At 37.1% G+C, this 22307-nt stretch overlaps 1 protein-coding gene across 5 annotated transcripts in view; it reads left to right on the top strand.

The window, feature by feature from the left end:
- Positions 1-22307, top strand: part of PAM (peptidylglycine alpha-amidating monooxygenase) — a 140035-nt gene that overhangs the window by 103592 nt on the left and 14136 nt on the right. For 4 of the 5 annotated variants that reach the window (XM_032213398.1, XM_032213397.1, XM_032213395.1 and 1 more), the window contains 5 exons: positions 8427-8556; positions 12237-12353; positions 14870-14942; positions 15298-15508; positions 16218-16418. In XM_032213398.1, the coding sequence (XP_032069289.1) occupies positions 8427-8556; positions 12237-12353; positions 14870-14942; positions 15298-15508; positions 16218-16418 (732 nt within the window). Of the gene's footprint in view, positions 1-4773; positions 5092-8426; positions 8557-12236; positions 12354-14869; positions 14943-15297; positions 15509-16217; positions 16419-22307 lie in introns of all 5 variants that reach the window. The other variant, XM_032213399.1, reaches the window with a different exon arrangement.

The following is a 22307-nucleotide window of genomic DNA, read 5'->3' as shown; positions in this document are numbered from 1 at the left end:
ATTGGCCATATTAACTGATAATTATTTCTTGACAGGAGATTTCACTTGGGAAATTTCCTGTCAAAAGAGTAAAGCTGCAAATTCAGTAGAAAGCATTGAGACAAGACTGTTTATAAACATGACAATCCCTCCTTAGGGTTTTTTCTAAAAAGACTTAATTTTCCTCTTTGCTGGTTCTTAATAATAGATTTTCTACAAAACACTTGAGCTAAGCTCATTATTATTTGCATTTATTGTTTTTGCACAAAACTTTTAAAATATTTTATGACATAATTCCATAAACATATTTTTTTAAAAGGCTATTAGAAATATTCAATATTTTCCTTAATTATCCTTTAAATCTTATGGAAGTGCCTTTGAACCAGCATATTTGTGAAGCTGTGGTGGTATTCCTCCTCGCTACTCATATTTAGTGTCCAAAGCAGACATAAAACATATGCTCACTGATGATAATGATAATTCCAGTCCATACATAGGAAACTAAGAAATAGGTTTAAGACAAATCTAGGCATTCACATGCCTTGAATTTTGCTGTGAAAGGGGACAAAATATAACTGATGTTTGTGCTTAAGCATTTTTTTCAAATTTTGATTATTTCCAGTGCATTGCATTATGTTCTTTTATATACTCCATGAAAATATTAAAAAATACAGAGCTACGTAATGTTGCAAGATTGTACATGTTGGAGTGGAGCAGTGGTGGGATTCAAATTTTTTTACTATCGGTTCTATGGGTGTGGCTTGGTGGGTGTGGCTTGGTGAGTGTGGCAGGGGAAAGATACTGCAAAATCCCCATTCCCTCCCCACTCCTGGGGGAAGGTTACTGCAAAATTCCCATTCCCACCCCACTAATCTGCTTTAAAGCTCTGTTTTCCTGTTCAGTGCAACAAAAGAAAATCAGCTGGGAAGGTGGGAGGCAGCAGGGGCAGGGGCAACCTATTTGCTGGCTCTCCGAACCACTCAAAATTTCACTAAAAATCAGAACTGGCTGAATACTACCTCTGGAGTGGAGGGGTGATACACATAAAAGTAGCATAGCTTTGATCACATGGCTATGATTGACTTTTATTTTTTACACCTATCTCTGCAGATGCTTCTCCAGGGAGTAAAATAACAGTGATTTATTTGCAACTAGCTACTGATATAAGAAAGATTTTACTACAGTACAGATAGCTCAAGGGAAATGTACCTTGTTCAGATTTGATACTGTTTAAACTAATGGGCGCTGGTCGGGAGTGCTGGGAAGGGTTGGGATTCTGGGGGAGACATTAAGCCATTCCATTGGGGGGTCCACCATCTCTACTGTGTGTGGGAGAGGCAGATATGGTGGGGGCCGAGGGCCAAATTATGTTTGGGGGACGCGGGTCCGCTGTTTAAGAGCTATCGCGCGTTCTGACCCTCATCACGATTCTCACACCCCTGGGTGCTCGGGATTACAGGACCCTGGTCTCCGGCTGGTGTTGCTTAACACCAGGTCCGTGGTACATAAGGCTCCCCTCATTTACAACCTCATACAAGAGGGTAGAGCGGACCTGGCGTGCATTACGGGGACCTGGTTGGGCCAAGAGGGGGGTGTTCCCCTTAATGAATTATGCCCACCAGGCTTCTGGGTGCTTAAACAGCCGAGAGCCCAGGGCAGAGGTGGGGAGGTGGCGGTGGTTATTAGGGAAAGTCTCAGACCTCAGGAAGTCACTGTGCCTCAGGATAGGCAGGTGTGAGTCCCTTTTTGTGAAATGGGGCCTTGGAGTTCAGGTGGGCCTTTTTGTTACGTACCTGTTTCCCTGCTACGTTTCATCGGCCCTGCTGGAGCTGCTGGATGTGTTAGCTGGATTGGTGGTTGATTTCCCCAGGCTTATGATCCTGGGGGATTTCAATCTGCCTTCCATTGGCGAGACATCTGAGTCAGCTCGGGAGTTCATGGCTTCCATGACGGCTATGGACCTAACTCAGTTAATTCAAGACCCCACTCATAATGGGGGACACACACGCTCAACCTGATTTTTGTCTCTGGGCAGTGAATGAATGATCTAGATTTAGGGGATATTTCTATCCAACCCTTGTCATGGTCAGATCATTTCCTCATCAGGCTTGACTTCCATACTGTTAACCCTCACCTCAGGGAGGCGGAACTGACTAGATGGTTCCGCCCCAGGCGCCTGATGGACCCTGAAAGGTTCCTGATGGAGCTTGGGACTTTTCCTGAATCCCTGGCTCACAACTCAACCGAAGCCCTAGTGGAAGCCTGGTATAGGGCGGCCACTGGGGCTTTGGATCGTGTTGTGCCTTTGCGGCCTCTGACCCGGTGTCGATCCAGGGTAGCTCCCTGGTTTACCAAGGAGCTCCGGGAGATACAACGCTGGAAAAGACGCCTAGAGAGTGGCTGGAGGGCCAGCCGATCCGAATCTGATTGAACACTAGTAAGAATTCATATTAAATCCTACTTAGTGGCGATAAAAGCGGCAAAACAGCAACATTTTTCTGCTCTTATCGCATCCGCAGATAACTGCCCAGCCGCCCTGTTTAGGGTGACCCGCTCCTTACTTAACCAAGGAACCGGGAAAGACCCCTTGCAGGGTAGGGCTGAAGAATTTGTTCAGTATCTGCAGGATAAAATCGCTCAGATCAGGACAGGCTTGGACTCTGACTGGGTAGATTCGGGCAAGTCAATGGGGATGAATCTTGTGGAGACCATCTGGGATGAGTTTGATCCTGTGACCCCCGAGGGCATGGACAGGATTATGGGGAGACTCAGTGCTGCCACTTGTGTGCTGGACCCGTGTCCCTCTTGGTTAGTCTCGGCTTCCTGGGAGGTGACATGAGGCTGGCTCCAGGCGATTACCAACGCTTCATTGAGAGAGGGGTTCTTTCCCACCGCCTTGAAGGAGGCAGTGGTGAGGCCCCTCCTTAAGAAGCCTTCCCTGGACCCAGCTTCTTTAGCCAACTATCGTCTAGTCTCCAACCTTTGCTTTGTAGCGAAGGTTGTTGAGAATGCGGTAGCACGTCAGCTTCCCCAGTCCCTGGATGAAGCTGTTTACCTGGATCCATTTCAGTCGGGTTTCAGGCCTGGATACAGCACGGAGACGACATTGGTCACATTGGTCGATGATCTCTGGCGGGCCCGGGACAGGGTCTGTTCCTCTGTCCTGGTCCTATTAGACCTCTCAGCGGCTTTCGATACCATCGACCATGGTATCCTACTGCGACAACTCGAGGGGTTGGGACTGGGGGGCACCGTTCTACGGTGGTTCTCCTCCTACCTGTCGCAGCTATCTAACAACCCTGTTTTTGAAAAGGGCTTGGCTCTGTATTTTGTTCAAAATTAAATAGAAAATTGGATTCACTCTTTCAGAGACTAGGAATCATACTTTTTTCCCCCTGAGGGAATAAGGGAAGGATGGTGATATAAATTAAGTAGGACTAAAACAAGTAAATAGGCATAGTCAGATTTTCCCTCCAAGAAAGGTTCCCCCCCAAATTTCAGTAAATAATGTGTGATAAATTATGCACCAAGTCACTGTAGATTCCCAGAAACCCCCAATTTTTTCACAACTATCTGTCCTTAACCTGGTCTTGCAGGTGCATTCATCACTACTATAACAATCTATCCACTCTGCTGCTGGTTATTCTCTTCTCTTTTCTTGCATTTTTCCCAGCATTAGAACCTTTTTCAGAGGGACAGGTCCTCACATAATGTTTCTGAACTAGGATAATTTGAGCCTCATCATTTATGCTTCAAATGAGAACTCTGGATTGATATATTTGATGATCCTTTTTTTTTTTTTTTTTTTTGCTTTCTTTGCTGTCCAGGTTATTTTCAGGAGTCTCTGTAACACTGAAGTTCAAAAATAGCAATACTCTACTATATATGCATTCCAAGGTTTATTTATTTTTTGTTTTCCACCAAAAACATTGAGGAACAAAACCCTGAAAATGTGTTTGGGATTCTGCAGGTACCCCATGTCTGCAGATTAGTACGAATACTATTAGTAATCACTGAGAATTCAACTGATAATCCCTTAACTACATAGAAAATAATTTATATCAATTGGAAAGATCAGATTAGTAAAATAATAGTAACAATAACCATCTGCTAAACACAGTGCCACAAAATTGAGAAACACAAACAAACTAAAGATATGATTAGTTACATCACTGGTGTCTAACTCGGTCGTATCACGTGATCTTTCGTGAATATCATGACATATCGTGGTGTTTTTTGCCTTTGCAGCGCCAGAATGGATGTGGCATGCATGTGATACATCCAGTCCATGCCAGTTTGATACCCCTAAGGCTTGTCACTATTTAGTATTTAGTGGAAAGCAAGTACAGTTTCTTTTGAACTGTTTTCATCTAATTTTTGGAGAATGGAAAAAAATGGTCATTGTATTTCAGGGTATAATTCAGTTTAAACAAGTTTCAAAGGTAAGTGTAGCCGTACACCAAATATTCCTTGTAAAGTCTCTTATTTAACGTAAGTATGTTCTTTCACTCTCCTGACAATCTTCCAGAGAGTCTTCCCATGTCTGGATTTTCACATGGCCTTATTTTGACAATGTAAATATTGTATCTATCTCTGGTTCATGCCAATAATTCATGAAGTTATAACAATAGTAACCCAAGTAGGCTTTGAGGAATAACTTGCTGAACTTACAGAAAACATTTCCTGCTGCTTTTCCATCTGTTCTTTGTCAGCTTTGCTACAGCATCTTGCACCCTGCCTAACTTGCCTGCCATTCTTTCCCTGTCTCCTTTTTCTTTCTCTTTCTCTACACAGGTGATTTCTATTCCCTCATTTCCAGGCTGCTAGGAGAAAGGGAAGATGTGGTTCACCTGCACAAGTATAACCCTGCAGAAAATGCTGAATCAGATTTTGTAGCCGAGATTGCTAATGTAGTCCAGAAGAAAGATCTTGGCTGGCCTGATGCCAGGGCATTTTCCAAGAATGACAAAAGAGCTAATACCATTCTTGTCAGAGACAGAATCCATAAATTTCACAGATTAGAATCAACTCTGAGGCCACCGGAAAACAGGCGTGTTGCTTTGCAACAAAATAAGCCCAGTTTAGGGAACTGGGAAAAAGAACAGACAGGAGGTAGGTGGTTCAGAGTATTTTTGATCTTTCACTATCCAGTACTGTGCTCCATTCTGTGCAATGTGAGGAGGAAATGTGAAATGATGTGTTTGGGGCTGAGTTTTGAAAATGTATCATTTGACACTCCTTGTACCAAATGTTTAAATGAAAAATGCATTCCTTTCAGTACTGTCGTCAGGAATTATTAAAATAATGTTCATTTTGTATTTCTCTTTCCCAAACGACTTGTATGTTTTTTCCCCTAGACATCTAAACTGTATAATCTTGTCACAATTTTATTTCATTAATCATCTGTAGATAATTTCTTTATAAATTGAGCAGCTAATTGAAAAATACTGTATTGTTTACTATTTTGAGATATCAATGTAAAACCAAATAAGGGGAAAATGTTTTTTTTAATGAAAGCAAGCTAAAGCTTGTTTTTAAAACAATTAAATATCAAGATAAAATAAAATACAAAACAACAAAAAAGGGAAAGAATTGATACAAAAAGGAAAAAGGTTAAAAAGGGAGAAAGCTAGCTAAATCTGACAAATTCCATTTTTTTGGTTACAGATGTTTATTTCACGCTTACATGAAATATGTGATTGCACTTTCTGCATTTCTATTCATATGTTACCTTTCCAAAAGTGTAAGCATTATTGTTCTGTATATAATATTGTTTTCCCCAGAAGCCCAGAGCTAGTGCATAAGTTGCTGGTGCCAGCTTATCTATGGAAATAAGTCAAGATGCTGAATAGTGTAAATCAGAGAAAGGAAATGTAGGAAACAGCAACTCTTTTTCCTGATTAGAAAAGTTTTATTGATTTTTCTTCCATTTCCCAACAGAAGACTAAGAGCTGCAGTTAAACCCCAAAAATGCAAAAAATAAGAGAGCAAATAATTCCGCTTTATTTTCTTAGTTATTTATTTACTTAGTTTTCTCAAGGAGAGAAACCAATCAAGGAGAGAAGCAACCTAGAACAAGAATTTCCTGGCATTGAGAACAATAAACCAGTGGAGTGACATCTTCAAAAATTGTGATGGCTCCATTACTTGAGGCTTTTAAAAAGAGACTGCACAGCCATTTGCCTGAAATGATATAAAGTCTCCTGCTTGAGCAGAGAGTTAGACTAGGAGACCTCCAAAGTCCCTTCCAACTCTGTTATTCTGTTATTTACAATTGCTGAAGCCATAGTCTGCTTCCTATTTTGGATGTATATAATTCAGAGGCCATGTGTTTTGTACTCTTGATTTAAAACAGCACTGCCTTTTGTTACCTGAAGGAATTTCCTCAGTTTATAAAAAAGGAATGGGTGGGCATCTCTGTTCTTTTGAAAAGCAATTGTAATTATTTGGGGAAAATAGTGTTGTGAATGTATATATCACATCAGAGTTTCATATATTGAGGATATGTAATTTGTGATTTTATTTGTTTTTTTGCTGTTACACAAATAAGATCAGGAATTACATACAATACCTGAAACTTATGTTTGGTATATCTTATGTTATATAAATATTCACAATATTTTCTTTCAACCTTCTTTCCTTGTTATGACATGATTATTAATCTAGCCTATTGTTTCTATCACTTAAATTAATTTTAATAATTGCAAATGAGAATTTATTAAATTTACTTATATAACTTTTAAGATATCCCTGCCAAGTTGTATGTACTGAACAGATATCTAATATCTAGTACATTCATTCATGGAATGAATATACTGTGTATGTGTTTGTATGTATTGTATGTATGTATGTATGTATATGTATGTATGAATGCATGCATGTATATATACATACATTTGTTAACCATTGCAATCAAGTACAACATAAACATAATGCATTATGATTATGTTGCACTTGATTGCATTGGTTAACAATTATTGTAAATAAATTACTTGTAAATATAATAAATTTCATTTCATTCCTGGGCTGATTCACTTGGATATATTTCCTTTAAATGTTTGGAATTTATTTTCAAATTAGCATAAATGTATTATCTGTTTGGTACTTTATTCTTATTGAAAGTTTATTTTTCTTTTGGTTTGTAAGTAGAAAACAAATTGTATTCCTACTTTTGTAGCTAAGGTTTTCCTAAGAATCGTAACTTTAATCACTTAAAAAAAAAATTACAGAATCCTGAAATACATGGCATTAACCAACCAATCAAGGGAATACTAACTAAAACATGCATATTTGGAAGTGTTCTACTAAATCATTTTTTGCACAAATATATTTGGAATTGTTTTCATTCTGTGTATGCAAGGTTTCAAACAAAAAACTCTTGTTTGAGAGTGGGAGTAGGAAGACAACGGAAACATGAATAAAATTCAGCATAATTTTTATACAGTTATTATAACAGTTTGTTTGGAAATGAGTCTGAGGGGGAGTCATCAAATTGTGGCGGCTGCTGTTCCTGCCAAATTGATGGAATGAGCAATTGCTGTCTCCCTCTGTCGTAGACAGGCATATTGCTACTGACAGCTCACTTATTGGAATATTGAAATATTGACATTTACAGCATAGATGATATAGTAAGAAGGTTGAGATGAGTTCATTTTACATTACGCTTCTAAAAGAAGATATGGTTTCCATACTTTTGGAAACTGCTGGGGAACATGCCTGAGGGATCTATGCTGAGACTGGTGTGTGTGTGTGTGTGTTTGTGTGTGTGTGTGTGTGTGTTTTAAGAATAAAAAAAATACTGACCAGGTTCATTCATTGTAGTTATATAACAACATTATGGTTTGCTGAGATTTGGCCACTCACCAACTTGAATATTAGGCTATTATGGTTGTCCAGAAATCATTTAAAATATAAGGTTAGCTATGTTGTAATTATTACACTATATGCCTTATAACATTGCATTCAAATGTACAACTTAATAATCACAGTTGAGACTCAAATTTGCATCATGAATTTGCTGTGGTCGTAAAGCAAGTCGCTATGTCACTGGGCCCAATTTTTGTCCATTTTTAACAAAAAAAATTAGTGAATCACAAGATCTGTGAGGGAATCGCACTGTCATTCAGCAAATCCAGCTTCCCCATTGACTTGTTTGTCAGAAGCCAGCTGCAATCTAGTTGCTATCCCATGACCAGAAGCCACTGCAACGGTTGTAAATGCAAGCCAGTTGATGAGCCTGAATTATGATCAGGTGATTTTGGGAGTGGTGCAGAGATTGTAACTTGAGAATGGGTTGTAAGTTATGTTTTCCAATGCCTTTGTAACCCTGATCCATTGTTCAATGCATGATTGTAAGTCAAGAATTATCTGCACAAGTTTTGTAAGAAGCACATACATTATCATAATGTATATAGAATAAATATAATCCTTGCTGATTTTTTTTTCAGGTTTAAATATAGAAGAAGTAGCTGACTGGCCAGGCATAAACCTCAAACTAGGCCAAGTTTCTGGGTTGGGCCTTGATTCTAATAACAATTTAGTCATATTTCACAGAGGTGACCATGTGTGGGATGCAAAGTAAGCAAACTTAAGTTTCTCTATATATCTTTGATGCTTTTGTGTTTATTCTTAAATCTCACTCTTTTCTGGCTCTTTGTATGTGTGAGATAAAATTATATCAGCTGCCTAAGCAGGTGATTTTATTTGAAATACATTAAAAAAGAGATTTTTTCATAATCAGGTTTCATAATTCAATAGCTGTTAATTTGAATACATCTAGAAAAAAAGGTATGATGTTCATGTCTCATTTCTTAATTTCTTTAATGGAATTTTGGCTTTTCATAATTTGAGAGATGTTGCAAGTTCCTGTGGAAGTAATGATAGTCATGGATAGTGACAATAGAGAAAAGGAACCTCAAAGTTTGAACATTCTTGAGAATACATATTCCAAATATTTTATAACATTTTCAAAAATAAGTTATGCTTTAAAAAGTAAACTCACTAGGCATAATAAAATTACAAATTTGTGTTTAAACTATAAACGTACACAATGCAAAAGCTACCATGTAGATCCTAAACCTGGGACTACATCCATGTACTAAAACGAGTAGTAACAGACACTAAACCATGATGTTGCAGTGTTTCAAAGTGCTGCTTAAATGTAGAAAAAGCATGATAGATAATTTTAATGAATGATTTATAAAATGTAAGAGAATAGATGGATGCTCATTACCAATGTACTTATTTTCCTTCTGGTTTCCATTTATGTTCCTCTTAAAACTCAAAGACTCCCATCAAATATTGTCCCCAAATAATAAGTTTGCTTGATTGGTTCAGAAAAGTGTAACTGGCTCAAAATTACTAAGTGAGTTTCAGGACTGAGCAAACCTTAATTCTGATTCTCCCTAGTTTACACTTTAACCACTATAATTCCTTGACTGTTCGTTATTTTTATTCTAAAATACCTTTATTGTAGATCTCAAACATCTCAAAGCCCAGAATAAATAAGCAAATATTTTGGTTTATATTTGCCTGACTTGTAGTATGATCATGTGACTCTTCAATGGCATGAGCATATTAATATTTGTCAAGGATGACATTTTTATTTCAGGTAGATCAAGAGATTAGAAATAACTCAGTTATCTTTTCAACATAGCCTAAAATAGTAGTAAGTGAAAATAAGATCTTGTACATTTCTGTACTGAGAATCCCTCAGAGATTTGTAAATAATTTTTTTAATAAGCAAATTACTAATAAGAAGAAGGCAATAACATAGGAGAAATAATGTTTATTATCATATGGAATAGTTTTATTCCCCCCCTTGAGAGTTGGCCTTCATTAACAGTCTTGGCTAAAAATATGCACATAATCAGAAAATTAATGCACAGTTATTAATTGTTCTTTATCAGTCATAGAGGCACTCAATTATTAGCCTTAGGAATATAGTTCATTCTTTGTGGTTGATTGCTTCCCCATCATACAACAAGAAAGATGCAAACAGATTATCAGTGCTTCAGGCAGAGTACAAAATGGCAGCAATATATTAATAATACATGAACATAAAAAGCTGAGAATCCCTACAAGTAAATGTAGCAGCTGCTTGAAAATATTAGGCAACTTCATTTAGTATTATCCATAGAGTTCTATGATCACGATCCGGTGCTGTGTGTCTATATCAGTGTTCAGCCCCAAACAAGTGAAGCCACTATCACATTTACAAAGCAATCTGTTCTTTAAATTGCTGCCTTTGGGAGTGCTTTTGCTTGATCATTTTCCTTTATTCTGATGAGATAGCAACTTCAAGAGTATCCTGCCAAATAACAGATGAACAAATGTTTTTGGAACATGCCTCAAGTCTGGAAATTTTGTTTGTAACCTTATTATCCATCTTGATAGTGTATTAATAGTACGTCTCAAAAAACATGGATATTTGTATATAAAGATTTTTGGCATATAAATAAAATATATTTAATATGCTGTTATTAATTAATTAGTCTATTAATTTATTAATCTAAATTTAGTCTTTCTTGGAATAGAATCCTATGTTACTTAAGTTAATAAGTTTCTTTTATCTCTCAATATATTAACAGTTTATACTGCTTTGCTCTTCTCTCCCAGCTCCTTTTCCTGGCTTTCCAGAAAACATTCATTGTTTAAAAATAAAACTGAAATTATCCAGTCGCACAACTTCATAGGTGAATTAAGCCAATCTGGTGCTCTTCAATTAATGTGGAATTTGTGCCCTGGATTTATTAATGTCACTTTTAAGCATTTCTTCAGAAGGGTTTCTATAAATAAGAATGTTGACCTAATTAATGTAATAATAAAAATATACTTAAAAGTCAATTATTGTATGTAAAATAATTGTAATTGTTCAGCTCCTGTGGATTTTTCTTAATTACTATATTGTGGATTGTTTCTGTAAGGAGAAAGTAAGAAATATGTTTCTTATTCTTACAGTATTACTTTACATGTAATTTTAGTTGTTTGTATTTTGTGTTGCATTCTAACATTTTAGTTATAAATATATGAGAAAGAATAATACTATGCCCATAATGCTGTAGTGCAGTGAATGCCTAATGCTTATATCAAAAGACCATTTGCAATTATAGGGAAATATAGCCACATATAGTTAAGAATTTCTCTGGGGATAATGGCATGAGTGTGTTATATCAAGTATATAACTCAGAATGATCCTAGTAGAATTTTCAAAATACTTTAACTCTAGCTTAAAATAGATTGAAATACTTAAAGGTTATCTTATTGTGTCTACAGTGCATTTAAAATCAGGTATTACTTTGATGTAGAAACTAGAAGAAGAGGGAAGAAAGAATATACAGCTTTAAGATTCATATTTTCTTTCTGTAAGTGTGTTTATGTATGCATCTAGTGTCTAGTAAGAAGGCTTTTTCGTGACTTTTTGTTATATCTGATATAATATTTGAAAAGTCACAAAAAAGCCTTCAAAGGAGGTTGTTACTAGACAACTGTTTCCATAAAGGTGAGGGTTATGCTGACAGTATTGTAATACAAAGTTCAAGTGTATAATTTTAAAATTTAAGCTCTGAGTCACATCAGTGAGAAGGGGATGGTATAGATTTTTAATGCAGGAAGACATATATGTTGTTAATAGAAAGATTTACAGGATGAAACATGGAGAGTTCCTGAAAAAAGCAGACACTGAATGTCAACTATAGAAAGCTATCTTCCTAGCTTTCTAGCTATTGTCAGGCACCAGTAGTGTTACCTAGTTGGGTAATGAAATGTCTGCAAGCAATCAGTCAAGCCAAGAGTATCAAGGACTCTTTAAAAAAAACTCTGTCTGAATGAGTAATAGTTATTAAAGAAAGAGTCTGAGCTAGGAAAAAAGTTTTAATAGAATCTAAAGTACTTAAAATGTTCACGGTTTAAAAGAAGCAGATAGAGAAAAACATTAAAACCCTGAGGGATTGTGAGGTCGATTGAGATCTTATGGGGTATTTGGTCTTTGGAACTGATAGGCATACTTTAAATTATTACAATGTACTACAGTATGCTCACAGATTTCCTGCCGTATTTACTTGGATATTTCCAAAATGAACGCTATGTTGAATGTAGCCAGTCACAAAATATCTTTTTTACTGGAGACACAGCAAAAGACCAGATGTTAATATTCCAGGACAGAATTCTAATTCATGTTAACTAAAATGTGGTCCAGCAAATCTACATTTGAGAAGGCAGTTGTACATTAATATATATTTCTTTTTTTTTTACTTTAGTTCATTCAACAGTAGCTATGTTTATCAACAAAAAGGACTTGGACCAATTAAAGAAAATACCATTCTTGTAATAGAGGCTAGTACTTCAACAATTCTTCATTCCACAGGAAGAAATATGTAAGCTCTTTTTTAAAAAAAAAGAACAACATACAACTTTTGACGTATTCTTTATGTTTGATCGGTTTGAAATGTTTAATTCTGCTTTATTTTGTGTATACTAATCTGTTTTTGTGCTAAAATTTCTTCAATTTGGCTAGTATCTTTGGGAACAATTCTTATTTTTGCATCCACTAACTGTTTACTGATCCATATGAATAGTACTCCAATAAAAAATAAAAAATATATAGTCAGTCAGTCTGTCTGTCTGTCTCTCTGTCTGTCTACAGCAGTGGTCCCCAACCTTTTTATCGCCGCGGACCAGTCAGCCTGTGATAATTTTACCGTGGCCCGCTGAGTGCGCGCAGGGGTGGGAGGGCGTTGTTCGCGACGGCCCAGGAGCCTTTGCGCTGCAGCGATCATGGCCCCCGGCCGCTGTGCGGCCCGGTGCCAGGTACTCCACGGCCCGGCACCGGTCCGCGGACCGGGGGTTGGGGACCACTGGTCTACAGTATCTATCTATCTATCTATCTATCTATCTATCTATCTATCTATCTTTCTCTAGCTATATCTATCTTGGAGAAAAAACACAGAAGGCTTGCCAAATGTCTGCTTATACTTGACCTGGCTATAAATATTATGTGAGGTGGATGTACTTCTATCACTCAATTAAGTACTGTGGGATGGTATTGAAAGTCATCATGTATTCTGTTTTATTGCTTCAATGTGTTGCAAAAATCTCTTTTCTCCCATGTATCACATGTTCCTTCTAGAAATGAAATAGGTGTGATCCTTTACCCTGGATCACTCTAGTAAGCAAAGTAGGCATTGTTTCTATTCTGTATTTCCTCTAGATATGTATTTTGTTTCATGCATCCTGTAAAGAGTTATGCAATTCTAAAACGTTCTTACGCTTGAGTGACATTATTTGTCACATCAAATCTGAATAGAATTTTTGAGATAAAAATTGTGACAAGAATGTCTTTTGTTTACATGCAATGTACTCTCCTAGGTTTTGGTAACTTTTCAGTCTGCATGCATCAGGGTTCAAAGTAGGCTTTAGTGAAATCATTCCTGCAAATAACATTGAATATAATTCCATGCCATCATCTTTGCAAACCTTTCTCCACTGTCAGTTAAGATTCATTAGGGAATTGTCAGATGAATACATTTACAAGACTACCCCATGATCAAGAATCCTATCTTATCAGGACTTTCAGTTTCAATGAAATCTGGACACATGTTTTGCTGAACATGCTTTTATTATCCAGGGAACATTGTTTGTCAACTCTTGAAGGAATACAGATATATTGGGAAATAGTTGAGGCTGGGATTTCTTTGCATACTCTTTGCATATTTTCATAAAACAATTAAACCAATGCTTTTGCAAGCTGAAGATCTGCAGAAGATTATACTTCCTTAAATCATTTGTTTCCTGTATCTCTAATAACCCAAATTAAAAGGTTCAAACAAAATCTTTATTCAAGAGGAGAATGATTTCCATCAGTTAGTTTACATAGAAAAATTTCCTCCTTCTTTTACATATTCTCAAAAATTTTCTTCCCCTAATTCCATCAATATATTAGATTAATCTAATATATTGATGGAATTAGGGGAAGAAAATTTTTCGGATAAACGGAATGATATTTTTTGTCCATAAATTAGTGTTTATGATATAATTCAACAGTTCGATATTGTCAAACATAATATGCTTCTAGACCAGTTGCGGAGTTTAGGAACAGGACTGGTCAATTCCAGTTGGGAGTTTACTAGGTTAGTTTCAGTAATATGGATTATACAATTCCCTGATATTTTGGCTGTTTCTTTTCACACATTAATAGTATGGAAAGAAAGTATCTGTGCTTGACTCTAATGTAACTTGGATGGAATGCTTCCTTTCCTAGTGATCTTTATCTGATTATCAGTTTTGAAGTATAGTCATTGTAGCATTGACACTAAATGAAATCAATTACTTGCAAATTACAGAATACAGAATAAGAGAGAAGGAAGAGACCTTGGATATCATCTAGACTAATTCCCTGCTGAAGCAGGAGATCCTATGCCATTCTGAACAAATGACAAGTTGTAGGAGAAGGAGTGGCAGAACCTGGGGGCGGAGTTAAAAGTGAGATCAGCCTAGAATCTCTATGTAGCTACAAACAAGCAAATTAAATCCATCCCCACTTGAATTCTGCTGATCCTTATCTAAATCTAATCAAGTGCTAACTGTTAGCTGAAAGGATTCCTGTGCATAAGCACAATTAGCAATAAATAGGTTTAATTGATCGGTTTAATTGGACCTTGATGTGTGGATGTGACTTTCACATCTGTCACAGGTACAATACTAAAGACAGGTAAACTAAGTGAAAAAAAGAAAAGGGCAGCTAATTTTGGTAGCTGTACTATTTCTGTCAAAATAAGATAACCCTAGTTCTATCTCTTGGAACAGCTAAACAACTGAACTAAACAACTAAACAAAACCAGTTGTTTTTAATGCTGCTTTTTCCCTCATTAATATTACTTTCGTTTATTCTCAGGTTTTATTTACCTCATGGCCTGAGTATAGATAATAATGGCAACTACTGGGTAACAGATGTAGCTCTTCACCAGGTATGTAGAAATAGTTTCTATATTAGCAAGAAAACTACTGTCTGTCTGCCTCTAACTAACACTTTGGGTATAATATTTGTTTTAGTCTAGTGTGGTTTGAGGAAAATATTTGTCATTATTTTACTGTTTGGGTAAAACAACCCATGGGTTGACTTTTATACAAAATAAAAACCAAAACACTGAATCCAGCTCTTACAATGGATTTGTGTAATGATCTTATGAATATTAATGCCCATACAGCTGTTCTCTAAAGAAAGATATATTCTCCAGGTCAAATGTTTGATCTTCCTGTAAGCTACAGCATTTTTGTATTAGTCTCACTTAACTGAAGCTCTTTATTCTTTTACGTTGTTAGGTGTTCAAACTGGCATCAAATGGTGCGGAATCTCCTTTGCTGACTTTAGGGAGGGCTTTGCAACCTGGAAGCGACAACTACCATTTCTGCCAACCCACTGATGTGGCAGTGGATCCAGCAACTGGGAATATTTATGTGTCCGACGGCTACTGCAATAGTCGTATTGTTCAGTTCTCTCCAAATGGAATATTTGTCATGCAGTGGGGAGAAGGTATAGGCTAGAAAGTCAATTCTTTTTTTTTTCCCTTGGAGAATGGCTATAACAATGTATGTACAAGATAAAATTCAGATTTTGCCTCTAAGTCTGATTGAAATCAAGGATCTGTGTTATAAAGCAGTGTTTCTCTACTATAGCAACTTAGATATGCAGACTTCAACTCCCCAAATTTCTAGCCAATTTGAAGAGTTGAAGTCCACACATCTTAAAGTTGCTAAGGCTTATAAATACTGGTTTAAGATTTTCAGAGAATAGACTGTTATGTATTTTATAATATATTTCTAATATTAACGCATTCTTGTTTTATAAGGAACTTAAATTACCATTGATAATTTAAATGGGTGAGAAGTTCCATTGTTGAGATATCACCTACATTCTGAGAATATGCAACCCTAGAAATAGGATTTATCAGTAAAAATTCTGTGTATGGTGGGAAAGTATTAAACCCTATTTTAATTATTTATATATTTGGATTTTTTTTCAAGATACAGATATTTTAATTCTTTTTCATACAGCTTTTTGTTAAATTCAGTCACTAACCCCAAAACAAGGGGAAAAGATGCTTAATTATATCTGTTCAGAAACTTAAAGTTGCAGTGGTTGAAGAAATTCACATGTTTTCTTCACTTCGTTTTTCTTCAAATGTAACTATTAATAATGGCTTTAGTTTTGTCATATTTAAAATGGATATCTCTTCTTTCAGAGACTTCTGTAGGCCATGCTAAACCGGGCCAGTTCAGCATCCCTCACAGTTTAACTCTTGCATCTGACTTTGGTCAGTTATGTGCAGCAGATAGAGAGAATGGTCGGATTCAATGTTTTAAGCCAGAAACAGGCAAATTTGTGAGAGAGATTAAACATCCATCATTTGGAAGAGAAGTTTTTGCAGTTGCTTACACTCCAGGTAAATATGAAAAAGTGTTGCATTGATCATCTCTCCTCTTGGTGTCTGTGGCTCTTTAATATTTTTTCATCTACAGTTCTTTAAAAAATATTTTTTTTAATTATTGTCAACACAAGCAGATTTTCCTTTTCGGTGTTTGAGTTTCATAAAAACTGTAGTGGGCAGGGAGCGCTTCCACTATATACTGTATATGAACAAAACTATGTTTGTTAACCATTTGTTAAGGAAAGAAATGGAATTATAAACCAGAACCTTTGTTAGAGAGAAAAACAGAGCCTAAATGCACAATAGATTATGAGCAGACGATCCACAATAACTATTAATATGAAATAGAGAAAGGGCAGAGGGTGTTAACCTAACAGAAAAGGCCTGTATCTCTTCAACCAAACTCTTTCTTCCTAAGCTAATGTTTCTTCCTAAGCTACAGTATACAGGTGAAACTCGAAAAATTAGAATATCATGCAAAAATTCATTTATTTCAGTAATGTAACTTACAAGGTGAAACTAATATATGAGATAGATTCATTACATGCAAAGCAAGATAGTTCAAGCTGTGATTTGTCATAATTGTGATGATTATGGCTTACAGCTCATGAAAACCCAAATCCACAATCTCAGAAAATTAGAATATTGTGAAAAAGTGCAATATTCTAGGCTCAAAGTGTCCCACTCTAATCAGCTAATTAAGCCATAACACCTGCAAAGGGTTCCTGAGCCTTTAAATGGATCTCAGTCTAGTTCAGTAGGAATCACAATCATGGGAAAGACTGCTGATCTGACAGTTGTGCAGAAAACCATCATTGACACCTCCATAAGGAGGGAAAGCCTCAAAAGGTAATTGCAAAAGAAGTTGGATGTTCCCAAAGTGCTGTATCAAAGCACATTAATAGAAAGTTATGTGGAAGGGGAAAGTGTGGAAGAAAAAGGTGCACAAGCAGCAGGGATGACCGCAGTCTGGAGAGGATTGTCAGGAAAAGCCATTCAAAAATGTTGGGGACTTTCACAAGGAGTGAACTGAGGCTGAAGTCAGTGCATCAAGAGCCACCACATACAGATGGATCCTGGACATGGACTTCAAATGTCGTATTCCTGTTGTCAAGCCGCTCCTGAACAACAAACAACATCAGAAGCGTCTTACCTGGGCTAAAGAAAAACAGACCTTGTCTGTTGCTCAGTGGTCCAAAGTCCTCTTTTCTGATGAGAGCAACTTTTGCATCTCATTTGGAAACCAAGGACCCAGAGTATGGAGGAAGAATGGAGAGGCTTGAAGTTCAGTGTGAAGCTTCCACAGTCTGTGTTGATTTGGGGAGCCATGTCATCTGCTGGTGTTGGTCTGCTGTGCTTCATTAAATCCAGGGTGAACGCAGCTGTTTACCAGGAGATTTTGGAGCACTTCATGCTTCCTTCCGCAGACGAGCTTTATGGGGATGCTAACTTCATTTTCCAGCAGGACCTGGCACCTGCCCACACTGCCAAAAGCACCAAAACCTGGTTCAATGACCATGGGATTACTGTGCTTGATTGGTCAGCAAACTCGCCTGACCTGAGCCCCATAGAGAATCTATGGGGCATTGCCAAGAGAAAGATGAGAGACATGAGACCCAACAATGCAAAAGAGCTGAAGGCCGCTATTGAAGCATCCTGGTCTTCCATAACATCTCAGCAGTGCCACAGGCTGATAGCTTCCATGCCATGCTGCATTGAGGCAGTAATTGCTGCAAAAGGGGCCCAAACCAAGTACTGAGTACATATGTGTGCTTGTACTTTTCAGAGGTCTGATATTGTTCTATGTACAATCGTTGTTTTATTGATTGTGTGTAATATTCTAATTTTCTGAGATTGTGGATTTGGGATTTTCATGAGCTGTAAGCCATAATCATCACAATTATTACAAATCACAGCTTGAACTATCTTGCTTTGCATGTATGGATGTGAGAGCGATCTGGCTGCGAATCTGTCACCCCATTGATCGCCAGGGTTGATTCGGCTGATCTGGCTGGCTAGGCGGGTGTCCCCTTCCTCCCTCACCACTCCATGTACATCCCTCCCAAAGCTGCACACTCGGTGGAAGAGGATGGCCATCCCAGATAGAAGGAGTGTACCGATCTTCGGTCAAGGGTATACGATAGCTGCGCTCCCCTGCTAGAACCTCCGAACAAACTTTGCATGTAATGATATATTAGTTTCACCTTTTAAGTTGCATTACTGAAATAAATGAAATTTTGCACGATATTCTAATTTTTAAAGTTTCACCTGTATAAGGCTTCAAAGTATTGTAGTAATTTGTACCTTTTCTCCTAAACCTTTTGAATTTTTTTTTGTATAGTTCTCAGGAACATAACAGTTTTCATTCCATCCAGTTTGCTTCTTCTATGTATTATTTTCCATATGGAGAGCCTTTCTTTACAATGAACTACCCAAAGTTTGAACAATGCCTTAACTTTAAAACTTAAGAGCCCTACAGTGTATAAAATCATCCAGCATTTTATGGCTAAATAGATGCCAATGGAAAGTCACAGTTACAGCATCCTCCACTTATATTTCCTAGCATCTGATATTGAGAAGTATTGTACCTCTTGTTACTACTGTTTGGGAATTAATTTAATGGAAAATGGGCTAAGTCTTAAACTCCAAGAATGTATTTCCTTTTTATACACATCCAACTACCATATACTGCTGAACTGAAATAAATTCTGAGTGGAAAACTGCTTATTAACCCTTTAAACTTCATTTGCTGACATCTGACTGTACTATTTTTAGAGAAAGAAAAACTGCTTTCACAACGCTACTTTCTCTACTAAATGTACAATATTGTTTACATTTATGAGTCAGCAATGTGCAGCAGCAGCAGCCAGAAAAGCTAACACAATCCTTGGTTGTATAAACAGAGGCATAGAATCAAAATCATGTGAAGTATTAGTACCGCTTTATACATCCTTAGTGAGACCACACCTGGAACACTGCATCCAGTTTTGATCACCACATTACAAAAAAAATGCTGAGATTTTGGAGAAAGTGCAAAGAAGAACAACTAAGATGATTGAGGGCTTGAAGACAAAAACATGAAGAATGGTTGGTAGAAATTAGGTACGGCCAGTCTAGAGTAGGAATAGTTAAAGAGTAGGAATGAGTAGGAGTGACATGATAGCAATATTCCATTATTTGAGGAGCCAACTTATTTTCCAAAGCACCAAGACAATAAAACAATGGGTGAAAATTAATCAAGGAGAAAAGCAACCTGGAATTAAGGAGAAACTTCCTAACAGTGAGGACAATTAACCAGTGGAACAACTTGTCTTTAGAAGTCATAGGTGCTTCATCACTGGAGGTTTTTTAGTAAAAAAAACTGTATAGCCATCTGTTTGAAATGGTATAGGGCAGTGATAGCTAACCTTTTCAGGACCAAGTGCCCAAACTGCACGGGCGCACCCGAACCCCTAAAATGCAATGTGCATGTGGCCCCTATGCATGCACCCTCTCCCTGCTTGTGCCCCATCCCTGAGCATGCATTCCCCACACCCGCATACTCTGCCCCCGTGTGCACACGCACCCCCAAACATACGTGGCCCCCTATAAACACCCCATTTCCACATATGCACACATGGCCCCCATGCCCCACCGTTGCGCATGCATGGCAGAGACCTGAAGACCAGCTGGCCAGTGGGAGGCAAGTGCACATGCACAGCACAGCTAAATTAGAGTGACGGTTCCCATGCCATCAGAGAGGCACTACATGCCACCTCTGGCACACATGCCATAGGTTTGCCATCACACATGCCATAGGTTTGCAGGGTCTCCTGCTTGAACAGGGGGTTGGATATACACACACAATTAGTACTAACTCAAGGCAAAATGGAATGTCTCTCCTACTTATCTCCAACCCCCAACCCCACCCCAAAAAATAACAACGCAGCCATGTGAGGTTCGATCTGAAAGAGAGAGTACTTGGTTCAGACTAAAATAGGAAGTTAAGCAGGGTCTTTCTCAATGCATATCAAATACTTTTTACAATCTATTTGCAAACTCATTCTTCCTTTGTTATTCAGTAGTCCAAACGCTCCTCATTTGTAAAGTCATTGTTAGTTTCAATATCTTTACAGCTGTGCCTCACAGAGTGCATGTTTGCATCATTTATTGTAATTCTTTAGTGCTAGATTGTCTCTTTTTTTAGCTACTATTTGAGCAGCATTTTCATTTTTTGAAAAGAGATGTCATTTTTCTCATAGTTTCTCTGACATTGATCATCATCCATGCAGGTCACTGCTTTGACTTTACATTTTCATAGCTAGCAGAATGCAGTCTGGCTGAGTTTTGTCCCAGATGTGTGATAGTTAGCATGCTGGTTTCACTTAACTAATGATGGAATTTGAAGTTATCTGTAAGACCATGGAGATTCACATTGTGTCAAGCTACTTGCATTCAGTGCCCTGAGTTGCTTTAATAGAGGTAATCTATTCTGGGAGATTTAAAAGAGATTTTATAAGACCCTAAGTACTTGGTGGGAGACCACTAGAGATTCCAGGGCTGTAGGGTAGACTGTTAAATAAGAATAATTTTTTTAAAAAAAAATACAAAACAACCCTAGAAGAAGGCAATGGCAAACGTTTTTTGTAATGTTACCAAGAAAACTGCATGGAAGCAGTCCACAGGAGTCAAGTCTGCTTGAGGATATCTTTATTATATTACAATTAGAATGTTTCCTTCAGCAAACTTTATTCTTCTGCACCATTCACAGAATGTTATCTTAACTACTCTGACTTGCTGTTTCCCTTTCAAGACAGTTGGCTGTTAATTATTGCCTCTAATAAGATGAATATATGCATCATCATCTATTGAAGTTTTTACAAATACTTGCAAGAATCATTTATCTTGCTTGACCTTTCTCATATTCAGATATTACCACTGTTACCTTCAGTATTACAAATTGATACTTTTCAGCTAAATGTTCTATGGATAATGGTGCAGTGTCTACTCTGAGACACGTTTCAGGATATTGACCTGACTTGAAATATCTCTATGGTTTGTTTCAAAGAGTAAGATAAAGAATTTGACAATATCTGTGGTAAGAGAAATGACAGGATTTGTCTAAGAATATACTAGGAGACACAGGTTTTTTTTTAAGTTGTCTTCTGTCCTTTTGGCAGAATCCTTCCTTAAACTTCTTAAAGCCATAACCCCCCCCCCTTTCCCCAAACATGTAGAAACCTGTAAAAGTTGGGCTGCATTAATGAATAGAAGTGCTGCTCCTAACACAAAATCCAGACCAGTTCTTTTGAAATTCAGCCTTAATTAAATTCAGTACTTAAAACATTTTCAGGGCCCCCGGTAAACAATATAAAACTAATTGTATTAATTCAAGCAAGTAATAAAGATGTATCTTAAAACTCCTGATCAAAATCAAATAGTGCTGCGATATGTTTGGAAAATAATTCTAGTTTAGTTTGAGCTATACTAAATGTTGCATTTCCCAAAAGAAAAACTTACTTGGGTAGAAGTGCATAATCTGTGCCTCTCTTACCCATTCTTAGGTGTAGCCCTCAAGGACCCCTCAAAAGCTCCTGCTGAATTATAAATTGTAATGTGTCAGAAGTGGAAAATTACTAAATACATGTCACATAATTTTGTTTTAAACTGATTCTAAATAAATTAAATACATTTAGTTTTTTAGTCTGGTCCTTATATTTATTTTATTGTCCTGGTTTAGTAGAAATACCAAAGAAATATACTGCTGTGGAAATGTTTCAGGATAGAAAGACTAAATTGCACAAGATGATTGGAATTCTTGTTGTACATGTAGTTCTTGACTTACGATCACACTTGAGCCCAAAATTTCTGTTGTTAAGTGAGACATTTGTTAAGTGAATTTTGCCCCATTTTACGACCTTTATT

This window comes from Thamnophis elegans, chromosome 3 (genome assembly GCF_009769535.1).
Source record: "Thamnophis elegans isolate rThaEle1 chromosome 3, rThaEle1.pri, whole genome shotgun sequence".
Lineage (NCBI taxonomy): Eukaryota > Metazoa > Chordata > Lepidosauria > Squamata > Colubridae > Thamnophis > Thamnophis elegans.
Note: the sequence above shows the minus strand (reverse complement) of the source record. Positions and strands in the feature narration are given on the sequence as shown.